Genomic DNA, 14,688 nt, shown 5'->3' with positions numbered 1-14,688 from the left:
TTTTTTTTAAAAAGAAGACTCGCACGTATATTTTAAACGCTAGGTCTGCTACTGGATGACATTTAGCAGATGCTGAAAGAATGTCGTGCCTTCTAGACTGTACATATATTTTGTGAGACGAGTAGAGTTGTTGATTGGATCACCTCATTTGCTGTCCACCATTTTAGAATAAATTTCTAAATTCAGTATGCTTCTATTTCTCTGCCACTGTATAGTCTTCTTTCTATTAATTTAGCTAGCTGTATTCATGCGAAATTAGTGTAAGTCTGATGTATCCCAAAAAAAAAAAAAAAGTGCAGATTAGTTGTCACGTTTGTTAATCCAAAGAGCATCTTCTCGCCACCAAGATAGTAGCCGGGTGGTAAGGGAGCGATAATTCCGCCCAAGTTGCCCGGGTTCGAAACGCACGGGCGTCGATTAAATTAGGGGACCGGATGCCCCACGCTCGGCTGGCTTGTTGGCGGTTATGCTTTCCTTCCACTTGTACCAAGGTGGCACTGGGGTGACGTACCCACACGTGAGGCGGTGAACCCAGTGGGGTGAGCCCACGGGTCGGGAAAGGCACGCGAAATCTGCGACCTGTATCGAACATTCCCTAGTGGAAGGGGGGCTCAGTAATGGGGCTGCTACACGGGTGGGCTGGTCCCTCCCCCTCCCCTCCTATTTTTAACCAAAAAAAAAAAAAAAAAAAAAAAGCATCTTCTCGACAAACTGACACGCGGCCCGGTGTTTTGCTGGCGATCCCAGCGGGCGGTGACATGCTTCAAATACTAGATGGATTAATAATTGTTGTTATGGCATGACCATCTTTTACTTTTTTGGCAAATGATTATTTTATAATTCTTTTTAGACTACCAACACTGACTCTTCTATAGGACCAAAAGCTAACTTTAAACGAGAACTTCGAGGAAACCTAAATATAGGATCGGATATATAATTGCCATGGATAAGGTAGGATTTAACAATAAAAAGGACACAATGTCTACGATCCATGCTATTTCTTCATAAGTTGTCCAAATTAATTAACTTCTTTAAAAAAACATAAAAAATATTGTGATGAAAAAAATAAAATTTTTACTTTTAGATTTTTTTTTCAAAAATAAGCTTTTAGATCAATGGCAACCAAGCTTGCTTTTCCATATCACACCGTCCGTTCCTACCTCCGGGCTTCTCCAATCTTATAGTTTTTTTGAGTATTTATTTTATCAATACATAAGTATAAATAAATACTTTATTAGTTTCTAATAAATTATAATTTTGTTAATATATTATTATATTATTAAACATTATTAATATTTTAAAATACCAGAAGTAAAAAATATTAAAAATAAGACTAAAATATTATTTTTATATTAAAATACTATCATTATTAGTGTTGTTAATATTATTAATTTTACTTTTTTTACTAAAATATTATTAAAATTAATTAATGTATTAAATTTTTTTGATTTGTATTATTATTTATATTAAGCATTATTTTTTATTAATAATCTGGGTTTGGCAATGCAATGCGTCTGACAGTTGATTTTTAAATGTATCAAAAATATGTGTTCTTATGCTACTCTCTTTTGTCCTTTCTGTGCGTCCTTCGGATAATTTGTGACAGGATGATATATTATAATAATAACTTATTATTATAATAATTAAAGAGTTATATAATAATAATAATAATAAATAAAAAGTAATATTATAATAACAATGATATAGTTATATATTACATTATATATATTAAATAATATATAATACAATTTTTATGGGGATCGGGCAGCTGCCCGGACTGACCCCCGGTAAAGTGCCGTATAACGACAGGGACGGATCGTCCCGCGCGGTATCCTGCGTCTCGATCCTCGGTTAACCAAAACGCCCTCCGGGTTCTGAAGAAATTAGAAGATGTCAGATAAAGAGACGCCCTTTATTTTTTTCGAGCAATACTTATCCGCCTTGTGCGACCAGCGTGTAGCTTGGGAGCGTTTGAGTGAAGGATAAGGTCTAGTAACAATAAAGAAGTTGGGGTATGTTTAGCATTCAAGAAGGAGAACGCCGGTTTCCATGCACGGAGTCCCCGAGCTTGGGAGACTTGCATCTCCGACTTCGGTGGCGAACGGAGAGCACAGGAAGCGCATGGCCTCCGTTTTTTATATATATTAGATTCCTCCGCCGTGTACCTATCGAGGCGTCGCGGCTCGCGGACTGGAGACCAGACCGGACTTCATTGGGCGCCGCCGCCAACGACCGCCACGGCACTGCCGCACGCCTGGGCCCCGCCTATCACGTGCTCCGGCCGGGAGAGCACGTGCTGTGGCAACTGCTCCTACCCGAGCTCTGGCTCTCGTCGTCGTGCCTATAAGAACCGAATTGGATTCGATGGAGAAAAACGCGACGTTCTCAGATTCCTTCGCCGGAAAATGGAAGAAGACGCCGCCTCCAAGATCCGATCGGACTTCCTTCAAGTCCTCCGCCGCCGGCGGAGGAATCCCGATGGTCTCCATTTCCTCCCGTACATCATGCTAAAAAAAATCCAGTCTTTTTTCTATAAAAAAAAAATCTTGTTGGTTCTCATAAAAAAAAAATCTTGTTGGTTCTCATAAAAAAAAAATCTTGATATGAATTATTTGGATTTTAGGTTGCTTTGGATTATCCGAACGGATCTTCCTTTTGGTGGGTTTCGATCATTTATGACTTATGAGATCCATCAATTTCTGAGCTGTGATGAGGGATCTTTTATTTGGTTATGCATTGAAATTCCATTAGAAAATGAGGTTTCTTGTTTTTTTGCGATTCTTATCGGTTCTTATCTATGAGTTCTTTTCCCGCCGATTGGTTGCATCCGCAAAAAAGTTTTGTGCTTTAGATGGAATTTAGCGACTGTAACGTTTATTGTCATAAATACTACTAGTTGGGGTCGTTTATTGTCACTTGGATGTTAGTTGTTGGGTTGTAAGGTTGTGTGATGCTTCTTTTAATTTTCTGTCACCTCTCTTCAGTTCCTCTTTCAGTGGAGCTTGGAAAGCCAGTGACAAATCCAATGTATCAGGGGAACACTGTGTTGGCTTCAAGGAAGGTGAGAACCTTTCAACAGGACTTTGATATAATGCTCTTTCTACTCCCTGTTTTCTTGAGCAATGTGTTAGATCTTTGCAGGTAATGGAATCTTGTCCAACGGAGAATGTTGTGGACTTCAAGGATAGGTTGATTGAAGAAAATCTTTACTTGATTACTGAGGTATTTATATTTTTCTACCCTTCCCTTGTTTATTACATTTGAGTATTCAAAATGATTTATTGGTATCTTATTTAGTTAAATTCAAGAGAAATAGGATATTATGAGACAACTTAGTGATCAAAGTGGAAGTAGTGGATGCTTCCTGATGCTTTGAAAAAAGCAGACTCGGCATGCTGATCTTGTTGTTCATATCAACAACAATTACAGATTGTAGCCTGAAAACTTGGTGCTATGAACGTGAATTTTTGTGGTCTTCTCTGACTAGGGGCGTATACAGATGTTATGGGTCAAGTTGGAATCAAAACTTGCTGTATCTGACCAGTATAGCTCAGCCGCATGATGAACATGCTAAGCTCATCATGTTTACAGTTAATCATTTACAAAGTTTGGGAGCATATCTTCTTTGTATGTTTTAAATTTATAGAGTTCAACCAACTTCTGCAAACTGGAAATTTGGGTTTGCATGAATTGGCTTGTAATTTCCATTTTACAATATTTATAAAATTTCAGTCTCTTGCAAGATATTTGCTATTACCAATGTTTGATAAGACCATATATACAGCTCATTCGTAGACTCATAGAAAAGAGCATTTGAGAACATTTCAAATACATGGTCACAAGAAAAGATATCATGCTAACTCTGCTTGACACATTTGCCCCTTCCTTTTGCAGGAAGGTGAGCAGGGTCGTTTGCCTGTGCTGATTTTGAGCATCAAGCAAAGTGCTCCACAAAGAAGGCCAGCTGTTGTATTTTTACATAGCTCTTACAAAAGCAAGGAATGGTTGCGCCCATTACTGGAGGTAGAATAAGTGAACATGACCTTATTCAGAAGTAGTAAAGGAAATTAGTAGATGCATGGCTACCTCATTAATGTAATATTGTTACCAAGGCATATGCTTCGAGGGGATACATAGCTGTTTCCATTGATTCTCGCTACCATGGTGAAAGAGCCAGCAGCACGACAACATACCAAGATGTATTTTAACCATCCTTGTCCACCATTATATATCTTGTGCTTTCTGTCAGAAGAATTGAACACATTCTTTCTCGTGAAATTTCAACAATTTATTTCACCAGTTCCTTTTGTGATAGTTTCATAGTTGGCTTAACATGGTCTGTCTTGAAATAGGCTCTTGTTTCAGCTTGGAAAAATGGTGATACGATGCCTTTCATTTTTGATACGGTATTCTTTTCTCCTTTAAGTGTGTATATGTATATAGGAAGTCAAAATTAGTGCATCTGTGTGTTAGCAGGTCCAGGACTCGACCGACAATTTTTATGACCAAAACAACCAAAGAAAGAACTGATGCATGTGTTTATCACTATATTGGCAGGTGTGGGACTTGATAAAATTGGGAGATTATCTTATGCAGAGGGAGGACATTGATGCTTCGAAGATCGGGATCACTGGTGAATCACTTGGAGGTCGGGCAAAATAAAGTTGACAACTGATTAAACTTAACCTGAAAAATGAAAAGAGTTGAAACATATGGAACTTTGTTTTAGGAATGCATGCTTGGTTTGCTGCGGCAGCTGATACCCGCTATGCTGTGGTTGTTCCCATAATTGGTGTTCAGGTAAGCTGATAAAGTTCTCCCTCGTGCTCAAGATATTATACTGTAAATAAAAGTTGAACCTGGCTGATCTTGACTGTGTTTGTTCTAGGGGTTTCAATGGGCCATAGACAACGACCAGTGGCAGGCTCGAGTTGATAGTATAAAATCTGTCTTTGAAGGTTAGCTTATTAGTGTCAGATTAAATTTCATCTTTCATATCTTATTCAAGTGAGGGCATGGCCTAGCAGGTGTGAGTTGGGCCTCTGGGGATTCTCACCATTTGCCCTTTTTTATGGTAATAGTGAGGCAATGTTCTTAAAAATTTTATACTTTGGCAAAACAGCTGTATCCTGTACATTTTAAATAGAAGGCTGGAATCTGTTACGGGATAATAACCAGAAAAATATTGCTGTGTATATTCCCTGTACAAGGCATGCTGTGCCATCCTCGAATTGCTCCAGCTGCTTCCCTGTAACTTCTATGTATGACAGTTGAAGTAATGTACTATTACATTAAGCTCAGAAAGAAAAGTTGCATACGAGGCAAATTCATCATAGACATTTTTTCTGGACATTACTTTTTTTGAACTACAATTACCGGATTTAACTTTTTTCTGTGGAAACAGTTGGTCTTCCTGGCTAAAATTGTGATCATGAAGTCAACAGTGAAGGTTATTTTGACCTTGGATATGGAAATCTCAACTTCTTTTTACTGGTTGCAGAGGCATGCATTGATTTAGGCAAGAGCACAATTGATAAAGAAGTTGTGAAAAAGGTTAACGCGATATGTTCTTGGGAACTTTGATACTGGTTTAGAAGGATATTTGCTTATGCAAGAGCACACAAAAAGTTTCATAACAGGGACTGCTATTTATGGTTCATTCTACTGCTTGTTCAATCCAGGTTTGGGATAGAATTGCTCCTGGTCTAGCCTCGCAGTTTGATTCACCTTACACAATTCCGACCATTGCACCACGCCCTCAGCTTATTTTAAATGGTATATTTGCTACAGCTATTTCCAATGACAAGTCTTTTTTCTTTTCTGAGAGAAAATGATTACTCATTTTGCTCTGCTCAAAGTATTGAGTTTCTCTTTTTAAATATAGTATGTGTTATAAGAGAACATTTGATTGTCAGTCTAATGATGAAGGGAAAGTCCTAGGTTGAACGCTATCTTTGGACTTGGCTAACTGGTCACCATTGTTGAGCTAGATTAGTTGGCATTATATTTTCGTTATGGTCCTCAATTCACTATGTCCTGCAAATATGTTATATAATCATTGTAGATGCATGAAATACGGTAGGAAAGAATATTTGATATGATTTTTTTTTTAACTTTACTCAAATAATTAAATCATGTATTGTCTAGCGATCTAGGTTGGAAGATGTATGTATTGCTTATCTTGAGACTTATATATGTAACCCATCCACTAATGCTGTGCCTCCACTGAAAAACAGGGGCCGAAGATCCTCGCTGCCCTCTCGCTGGGGTAGAAATTCCTTATTCTAGAGCAGTTGAGGCCTATAAAGAGGCTAACTGTCCAGAGAAATTTAAGGTATGGCTGTTTATCATATGCAGGAAAAGTCGTGAACTTGTTTAATCTGAAAAGTTCACAACTGCTGCATCACTTAATATCTGATTAGAATATTTATCTGGTTTTAATATAAGAATATGCTTAATGCTGTAATTCAACACAAGCAGTTTAAGCTCATTCAATGATGGAACATTCTTCCAAAATTCACTCACATTTGAAGGGCATCTGGAAAATATGGAACAAGGGAAGGCTTGAGGAATCTACATACATCTCCCAAAAAGAGCTACACTATGTAGTAAAGGGATTTTCATCAACATTCAACAATAATTTGAATTTCAAATACTTTGCCACCTGATTCAAGAGCAAACAGCTGATGCATAATACTGAATATGACCAAAGCTTATCTCATTAATTAGGTGTTGCTACATGGATCCCTGCTTTTGTCATGAGTTTCCAATGAGGTCAAGTCTGCTGTAACAGAATATCTTATCTATTTTCGTTAAAACCTCAATTCCTCTTTAGCCAATACTGCTCCCTTTTTCCTACTCTTCTAACTTATATTCTTGAAGGTACAGGGATGCAAATATAAATATGGTTTTCGATCTGGTCCGATGTATAGTGCTGTTATTTGGTCCTATTGTTAATTAACTGGCAATGCTTTTTCTATGCAGCTAATAGCAGAACCTGGGATTGGGCATGAAATGACAGCAGCGATGGTGAAGGAAGCAAGCGACTGGTTTGACAAGTTCCTCAAGTGATTATTCTCTTATGCCAACCTTCTGCTCCAGAGTGCTCTGATCTGTCTTTTATTCTTTCCTCAGCTTCTTTGTTATTTTCCCCTTTTTCAATATTAGTACTTCTACATAAACAAAAGCTTGCTAAGCTAAATAATCATTCAATGAATTTAAATAGCATAGTTGGTCGATAGAGGGATGGGTCATTATCTTCATTTGGCCACTTCAAAAAGCTTAGTCTACATCAACAAAAGAACGTGCATTTTATCAAATGTATGCACGATACCTGCAGATTTTTAAATCTCATATTATCAGGGAAAAGAGTACAGGTTGATGTTATTTATGTTCACAAAAGGGCAAAGAATGATGATATGATTCAATGGCCGAGATGGTTATATGCCTAAAGCCTGTAAAATCTGGCCATTCTTGGATGTTCCCCTAGCATGAAATTATCCAACAATTTGCATGACAAACGTAAGAGCAGAACCTGGTGGACAGTTGAATATGGTCAACATCACATCATCTTTCTTATGTTTAATGATTTAAATAGATCTTAGTAGTCTGACAGATGCTGCATCAGAATGAGAGCGGTTCTTTATCCACGAGAATGCAGCCTAAGAAAACATGCTACCTGACTAAAAAAGAAATCTCACACAAAAAACAGTGCATCTGGGGTGAAAATTTCATACAGCAACATTTTTGGTTACAGCAGTTTCATTACATCCCATATTGTCTAATATTTCTGCAGGCTTCAAACTAGACTTAATATGATTTTAGACAACCTAAACACAGAAAAGCTTCAACTCTCAGTAGGTTGAAGTGTGGAGTCAGACATCAGCCACTCCAGCTACAGCAGCTCTAATTACAGCTTAGTGTAACCTAAATTAATGCCTCAAGCCGATGCAGCTCAGCATACAGTAGTCAAAATACTTGCACCGTCAGTTGAATTTTGAAGCAAACATTACTTGTGATTGGAACTTGAAGTGAGCCAAAACACCTGAATTGCAACAGGTAGTTCAACTAAATCATTTTAAGCTCATGAAGATTTCCCTGTTATTGTTTAGACCCTAAATTTGTCAGAGCCAAATGATAAAGTATTATAGAATGATTATCAAGAATAATAACATACAAGAGTTCTTTGAGTGCCTCTTAGTCATGAACTATACTAGAACTACCATGTCTCTACTCTCAGCGCTCCCTCGTGCTCAAGAAACATATCGGTGCATCAATTCTGAGACAGTTTGAACTGACCAGGGCTCAAGATTTAACCAATCTGTAAAACCCATCTACCTGGCACATCCCTTTCTCCAAAAGTGTCATCCCAAACCCAGCTTGGTTTATCCAGACAGCATTTTCCCCCATATTGACACAAGGAGAAAACAAAAATCTATTCCTTTGAAGTTCCAAAATATTAGAAATCTAAATATTAAAAAAAAAACACAATGACAAAAACTATTTGATGAATGCTTGGCGTGCACCAAGCTGTGACGCTTTTCCTATCTAGCAAAACATGATATCAGCAAGACAGATTGAAACCATGCAAAATTTATCCAGATTTTATTACCCTATATTTGATAAAAGTGAGAAATTAGATCGTTGCAACCCACCCTGTTCTTACGTTGCAACCATACGAGAAGCCACTACCACAAGCATCTATCATAATCACCCAAACAGCTGACCTTAAAGCAGGTGGAAGCTCGAATTGTTTGATTCTACTCTAATCCTAACTCGTATGCAATTCGTGATTGTAGATGAAAAGCCGCTTAAATGTTTACCAGAATGAATATGTTTTACAAGAAAAAAAAAAGACAGGTAAAACTCCAACCATTCTTAAATCGGAATAACCTCCAACCAGACAAACTTTAATAAATAATCTCCATCAGTTCAGCATTTCCTCAATCAAATGACAGAATAACTAATTCTAGATTACTTGACCTGAAGTTGCTCTATCAGTTAAAATTTACTGGTGGCGATTCAGATCGACATTGTGTAAGTAAAATCTATAAAAATAAGAGGTAAAAAAAATCAAATTAGACTTTGAAGGTGGAGAGAGATTGTAAGAAGAGATCTTCAAGGGGCAAAAGGCAGTGAAAGGAAGGTAAGAGAGAGAATGCATTTCTGCTGGCTGCAGTACAAGTGCATTCACTAAGAGTATCTACATGAATGACTTCTTGTAATACCAGCAAGTTTCCCAAAACCTCAATTTGCTCACTCTGACAACACATCCCCAAATCCTCCATCCAACTTTTGATCGAACTTGCAGAATATGACCTAAACACAATCCAGAAACACCAAACTGTCAAGAAAGTGAACTGAAAAGAATAGATAGATAGCCCAAAATTCAAATTTGTCACCCCCACTCCCAGCACCTTTAGGTGATACCATTTATCTAAATAAAGCATGATATCGCAACAAAACAAGAAGGAATCTTACCAGTAATTCCAAATGAAGAGTTGAGCAAGCATGTTAAGATGTCAATGCTCTCTTTTTTCCATCCTATCCGGTTTATGGGACAAGAGCCTTAAGTTTGAAACATGATATTGTACTCTGAAAAGAGCAGAACTTGCAGATTTAGTCAATAGCTGTTGTCTCCCATATCTAACCTGAAACATTGGATGTGTATTATTTTCTTTAGTGAACTCAAGCAGCATCAGTATGAGAATCCATGATTCCAACCATGCGAAAAAATGACACTTATCATCAAATATGACATAATACTAATGACCAAATGCTGACAGGACAGATGCATTGCCAGCTCTAAAATTTCCAAGTACAGATTGATATTTTTCTTTTTCTTGACTTATACAGCATATATCTGTTCTTGCATCCTGTATGTATATATACTTACCATTGCCTTGCTTGGAAAATCCTGAAGCACCTTGCTCAAATTCCTCAGTCGCCAATATTAATAGGGCCCTCATTTGATAAATTTGTAAGCATTTCAATTCTAAAATGCATAGAGGAAAAAGCATTACTAATTTCACATTTTTCAAGAAAACTGTAAACCTATCACAGCAAGCATGTACAACAACCTGATGTCTTGATTCTTATTAGCTACATTGACTGATTGTTCTTGGTTAAGTTGGTCCTGTATGAGAAACATTTTTCGCAGGTAAGAAAACTTGATCTATAAATCTAAGGAACCAGAGTTACAATTAAATTTATAACCAGGAAAGGCATGTCAAACCATAGGTTCCACTGTCATCTGTGTGCTGCATCCAGCGAGCATGGTATTTACTCCAGAAGGAACATGAAGAATCTAGAAATTGACTATGAAACTTTATTCAGTGAGAAGTAATATGTCAATCACAAGAAATAATGCAATGTTATGTGGGTAAAATAAGCGTCAAGTCAACTTGAATCTGACAAACCTCTGTGGAAGTAGCGACACTGTGACTGAATTGCATGCAATCACCACTCTTATGTTCCTTTTGTTTGCTTCCTCTCTTCTCTGCCCCATACTTGATTTTTTTATTGGAAGTAGATGCCATCTGAAAAGCTTGAGGATTGCATACGACTAACATGGTCCCTAGTTGATTTGGCACATACAACATGGGGGTTCCTATATTATTTGCTTGGCTTCCCTCATTAGTCTTATAATAAGTAGAACCACGTGGGTTGTAATTTTGGATATTTCTTCTGGGACGGTTGTTCTCATATGCAACTTTTTCCAAAGCTTCTTGTAATGCCTGCAATGCAACATCATAACTCTTTTTCGACAAGGATGCTTCCTGTGCTAATTTGATACATCGTACACATATATCATTAAAACGCTGCGTTATAGATGCTGAGCAGTCTTCTTTTTCATTCAAAGCAGCATTCAACACATTTATAGTTTTTGCATCCTTTGTCCATCGTTTCAGTATATAATGAGATGGAATTTCTACAACATTTGATGCTAGAAAGACAGCCAATGCATGCCTACAAAGATAACCTTTAAACTCAAATAAGCGGCATATACAATATATCCTTCTTGCCTCAGCATTCCAAATAATTCTGTACTCTCTTTCTTTCACTTTTTTATCTTTACTATCTTCTTGCACCTCATAAGCCTTCACAGCAAAAATAGTGCTTTCCTCATCCTCCTCAATCTTTGATGCAAATACCGAAGAAATTCCTAAAACCTCACCTTGAAATTTCTCATATATGTTTCTTGTATAAACATTCGCCAGTTGTAGCTCAAAAGGTGATGGATGCATTCTTTCCTCGGGCATTATGCAAATTGATCTCCTGTCTTCTTGAGCTTCATCCTCATATTTACTCTCCAAATCTTGCTCATATTTTTCCAAAAATTCTTTTAAACTAGTATGGCGATTGACTTGTTTATCGAAAAACAAGTTCAGGCTTTCACCACGTTGCGAAATAGACATCCCTGCAAAAAAAGTATCCTTCAGATACACTAAAACCCACTTTCGTCGATCATCATACAATCCTTGAAGCCATTCATCATTCATAAGACTGAAATGTTGGATAAATTTCGACCACCGCTTTTCAAACTCATCTTCAGTCAAAGAGTCAAAGATGCATTTGTAGAACTTCTTCATAAAGTTTGCTTGCGTTCTCCATACGTAACCTAGTTTCTCGGAGACCCTTTTGCAGATATGCCAGAGGCAGAACCGGTGACAAGTCCCAGGAAACACCTCTGCAGCTGCTGCAGTTATGGAATTACTCCGGTCAGTAATTAGCGCCTTTGGAGGTTGACCTGACATTGCTTCAAGCCATGCTTTGAACAACCATACATATGATACTGGAGTCTCATCTCCAAGCAACCCACATCCAAGCAAAACAGGCTGCCCATGATGGTTAACTCCTACAATTGACACGAGCGGCATCTTAAACCTATTTGTCAGAAAAGTTGTATCCAGCATCACAGCATCACCGAAATGAGTATAAGCCACCTTACATATCGCATCAACCCAAAAGGCATTCCTCACTCGTTGTTTCTCGTCCAAATCCATGGCATATGAAAATGCTGGATTCTTTGAATGCATGCGCATGAAATGCATATGCAGTGCATGAGTATCTGCCGCAGAAAGAAATCTTTGCTGTTCTTTATCCACAACATTCACTTGTTCTCTAATTCCAACATTTCTACTCACAATTTCAACAAGATTCTGCTCAGGTGCTTGAAACTTCCTATGTGAACGAAACAAGCATGCATTCTCCGGATCAAGCTCGTGGTTATGTTCCTTGATGAAATCGGTCACCTGCCACTTCTTGACAGCCATTCTCTTCACCTTCAGCTCGGCGGGACAGCCGACCCTGGTAATGAATCGCGGGTTTGCCGTCTTTCCACGCCGGGCATATGCGCCTTGCCTCGAACAAACATACCATCCGGCAATGATATCATTGTTCGCCTTCGAACGACGACACAATTTCTTTCTGATCCCAAATCCCATCTGCTTAGAGTACTCATTATAGAGCTGATATGCTTCTACTTCCGACTCAAATATCATACCTACGAAAGGCTCTAAATTGATTCTTTCCGTGCTATTAGGAGTCGCTAATGAAGAATTCAGTTTTGCTGCGGCAATTGAATCGCCTTTCTTGGAAGCTTCCCTGAATTCTTCTTCCTTGTCATCCTCACCCAAGCTGGTTTCGGCATCCATTTCGGCATCATCGACTTCCAATCCGATTTCAGACTCCAAATTGCTGGTGCTTTCCATAGTAAACTACATGGAAGTGAGTTTCACGAAACTAATCAGAGATTCAGGTGACAAAATTAGGGAGATAGAAGGGTTGAAGCAATCCAAGAGAACTGATCACAATTCAAAAAAAGATAAATATGTTAATTTTTCTTTTATCCGACAAAAATGGAAAAAAGGGATAAAAAAGAGGTAAAAATTAGAGTAGTAGCATAATCGAAAAAACATGCCCAAAAAAATAATCTTGGATGGTTTTTTGCAATCAATTAAACCAGTTGCATCTTTTTTTTTTTCAAGGGATATTTCTTTTTTAAAAAAAAGCTAGAGATGGCACTCAACTTTTCTTATAAATATTTTTATTGCTACATGTAGGGGAAAAATGGGGGAAGAGAAAAAGAGAAAGGGGTGGGGATGCGTACGAGAGAGAGGGGCAGCGCGCGATGCAGCGGCCGTTGAAGCGATTAGGGCGTTGAAGAGAGGAGAAGAGTAAAGGGGGAAGAACGAAAGCCGGGTGCTTTGTTGCCTCGCTTTATTCCACGCACCTCTTGCAATGCCCTATCTTTCGATCGTGATGCTGCGTGGGTCCCGCACGTTGGACAAATTCTTTCCTCACCGTCTGACCTTGGAGATAATGAAGCACACGAGGCGTTGAAAAAACGTTGCAACGGGCAAGAGGCAAGGCCGCAAGAGGGAGGGCCGAGTTGCAACGGGGCTCAGCAGCTGCAGGTGGCCAAAATTGGGACAAGCGCTGTGGGCCCCACCCATATTTCACCAGGATTTTTGGGTTTTAAAAAAAAAAATCTTATCATGTCTGAAGGAGCTGTTGGCAGTAGAGTTATTGGAAGTAGAGCTGTTGAAAGTAGAGCTGTTATAAAAAGCTGTTTGCTGTTTGGTAACTACATTCGTAAAGTGCTGTGGTACTTTGTTTTGTGTTTGGTAAACAAACTGAGAAAGTACTTTTGTATGACAAAATTACCATAAAGGACATTGCATAGTATTATACAACAGAACATAATAAAACATAACATATATTAGTACATAAATATACGATATAGTATAATATTATTGTGATATAAAATAATATTATTATAATATAGCATAATAGTAATATAATTATTAGAGTAAATTAATATTTGGTAATATAACATAATATTAAATTATTTAACATAACATATTAATGTATTATGATATAATGTAATATATATTATATTTATAGTATAATACAATAATAAAGGTATAAAATATTATAATTATTAGTATAAATTAATTTTTCATAATCTAACATAATATTAAATTATTTAAAATAACATATTAATATATTATAATGTAATGTAATATAATATAATATTTATAATATAATATAATAATAAAGGTATAAAATATTATAATTATTAGTGTATAATTAATAATGTTGAAATATATTTATTTATTATCTTATTTATTCATTTGTTCATTCATTCATTCATTTATATAAATATTTATTTATTTATTTATTTTTTTAATTTTCTTTTCTTCTCTTTTTTTCCTTTCTTTTTCTTCTTTTTCTTCTTTTCTTTTTCTTTTTCTTTTCTTTTTTTCTTCTCTTCTTCTCCTTCCTTCCTCTCCCCCGTTCTTCTTTCTTCTCCTCCCGCGCGGCCGGCGGCACCGGAAGGGGGCCAGGCCGCCGCGGCCGCGAGAGGGGGCCAGGTCGGGGCCGGCGGCGGCCGCGGGAGGGGGCCGGGCCGCGGCCGGCGGCGCCTGCGGCAGTCTCGACGGCCGCGGCTGGCCCCGTGGGAAGTGCCCTCCTCCCGTGAGGCCGTCAGCGTCGGGCGGGCCGTGGCGGATGCGGGAGGGGGGCGGGTCGTGACCGCCGGTGGCCGCAGGAACCCCCTTCTTCTTCCTATTCTTCGGCCCTTCCCTTGTGGGACCTCCTTCTTTCGGCCCCTTCTTCTTCCTGTTCTTCGGCACCGCCCCTTTCCGTGACGGGTCGTCGCCGGCGGCGGCCGCGGGAAGGAGA

General features: G+C 38.2%; 2 protein-coding genes across 11 annotated transcripts; one reads left to right on the top strand and one right to left on the bottom strand.

Moving 5' to 3' along the window:
- The first annotated feature begins 1,963 nt into the window (after nt 1-1,963).
- On the top strand, nt 1,964-7,240 carry LOC103706851 (alpha/beta-Hydrolases superfamily protein). Of its 4 annotated transcripts, XR_015970560.2 has the most exons (14): nt 1,964-2,481; nt 2,985-3,061; nt 3,142-3,222; nt 3,895-4,023; nt 4,113-4,199; nt 4,353-4,406; nt 4,558-4,648; nt 4,730-4,800; nt 4,889-4,958; nt 5,501-5,553; nt 5,682-5,775; nt 6,237-6,334; nt 6,534-6,774; nt 6,985-7,240. XR_015970560.2 is itself a non-coding variant. In XM_026804560.4 (13 exons), the coding sequence occupies exons 1-13, from the start codon at nt 2,406-2,408 to the stop codon at nt 7,069-7,071; spliced, it is 1,068 nt and encodes a 355-aa protein (XP_026660361.4). In that variant the 5' UTR covers nt 1,964-2,405; the 3' UTR covers nt 7,072-7,240. The 4 variants fall into 4 exon arrangements, 1 of the variants encoding a protein (XP_026660361.4); XR_015970568.2 differs by lacking the exon at nt 4,113-4,199; XM_026804560.4 differs by lacking the exon at nt 6,534-6,774.
- Nucleotides 7,241-7,715: 475 nt separating this feature from the next.
- Nucleotides 7,716-13,223, bottom strand: LOC103706850 (protein FAR1-RELATED SEQUENCE 4-like). 7 transcript variants are annotated; one of them, XR_015970521.2, is made up of 7 exons: nt 13,112-13,223; nt 10,419-12,719; nt 10,235-10,306; nt 10,080-10,135; nt 9,896-9,994; nt 9,481-9,650; nt 7,716-8,044 (listed from the first exon to the last, which is right to left on the bottom strand). XR_015970521.2 is itself a non-coding variant. In XM_088706208.2 (5 exons), the coding sequence occupies exons 2-5, from the start codon at nt 12,711-12,713 to the stop codon at nt 9,940-9,942; spliced, it is 2,478 nt and encodes an 825-aa protein (XP_088562334.2). In that variant the 5' UTR covers nt 12,714-12,719; nt 13,112-13,223; the 3' UTR covers nt 9,831-9,939. The 7 variants fall into 7 exon arrangements, 1 of the variants encoding a protein (XP_088562334.2); XR_015970552.2 differs by having other exon boundaries at nt 9,481-9,594; XR_005511443.3 differs by having other exon boundaries at nt 10,419-12,805; nt 13,112-13,194.
- Between the last annotated feature and the right edge of the window lie 1,465 nt (nt 13,224-14,688).

This window comes from Phoenix dactylifera, chromosome 1, assembly GCF_051530095.1.
Source record: "Phoenix dactylifera cultivar Ajwa chromosome 1, Ajwa_hap1_PhDact_Kaust_v1.1, whole genome shotgun sequence".
Classification (NCBI taxonomy): domain Eukaryota; kingdom Viridiplantae; phylum Streptophyta; class Magnoliopsida; order Arecales; family Arecaceae; genus Phoenix; species Phoenix dactylifera.
The sequence above is the reverse complement of the archived record's forward strand: the minus strand, read 5'-3'. Positions and strand labels throughout refer to the sequence as shown.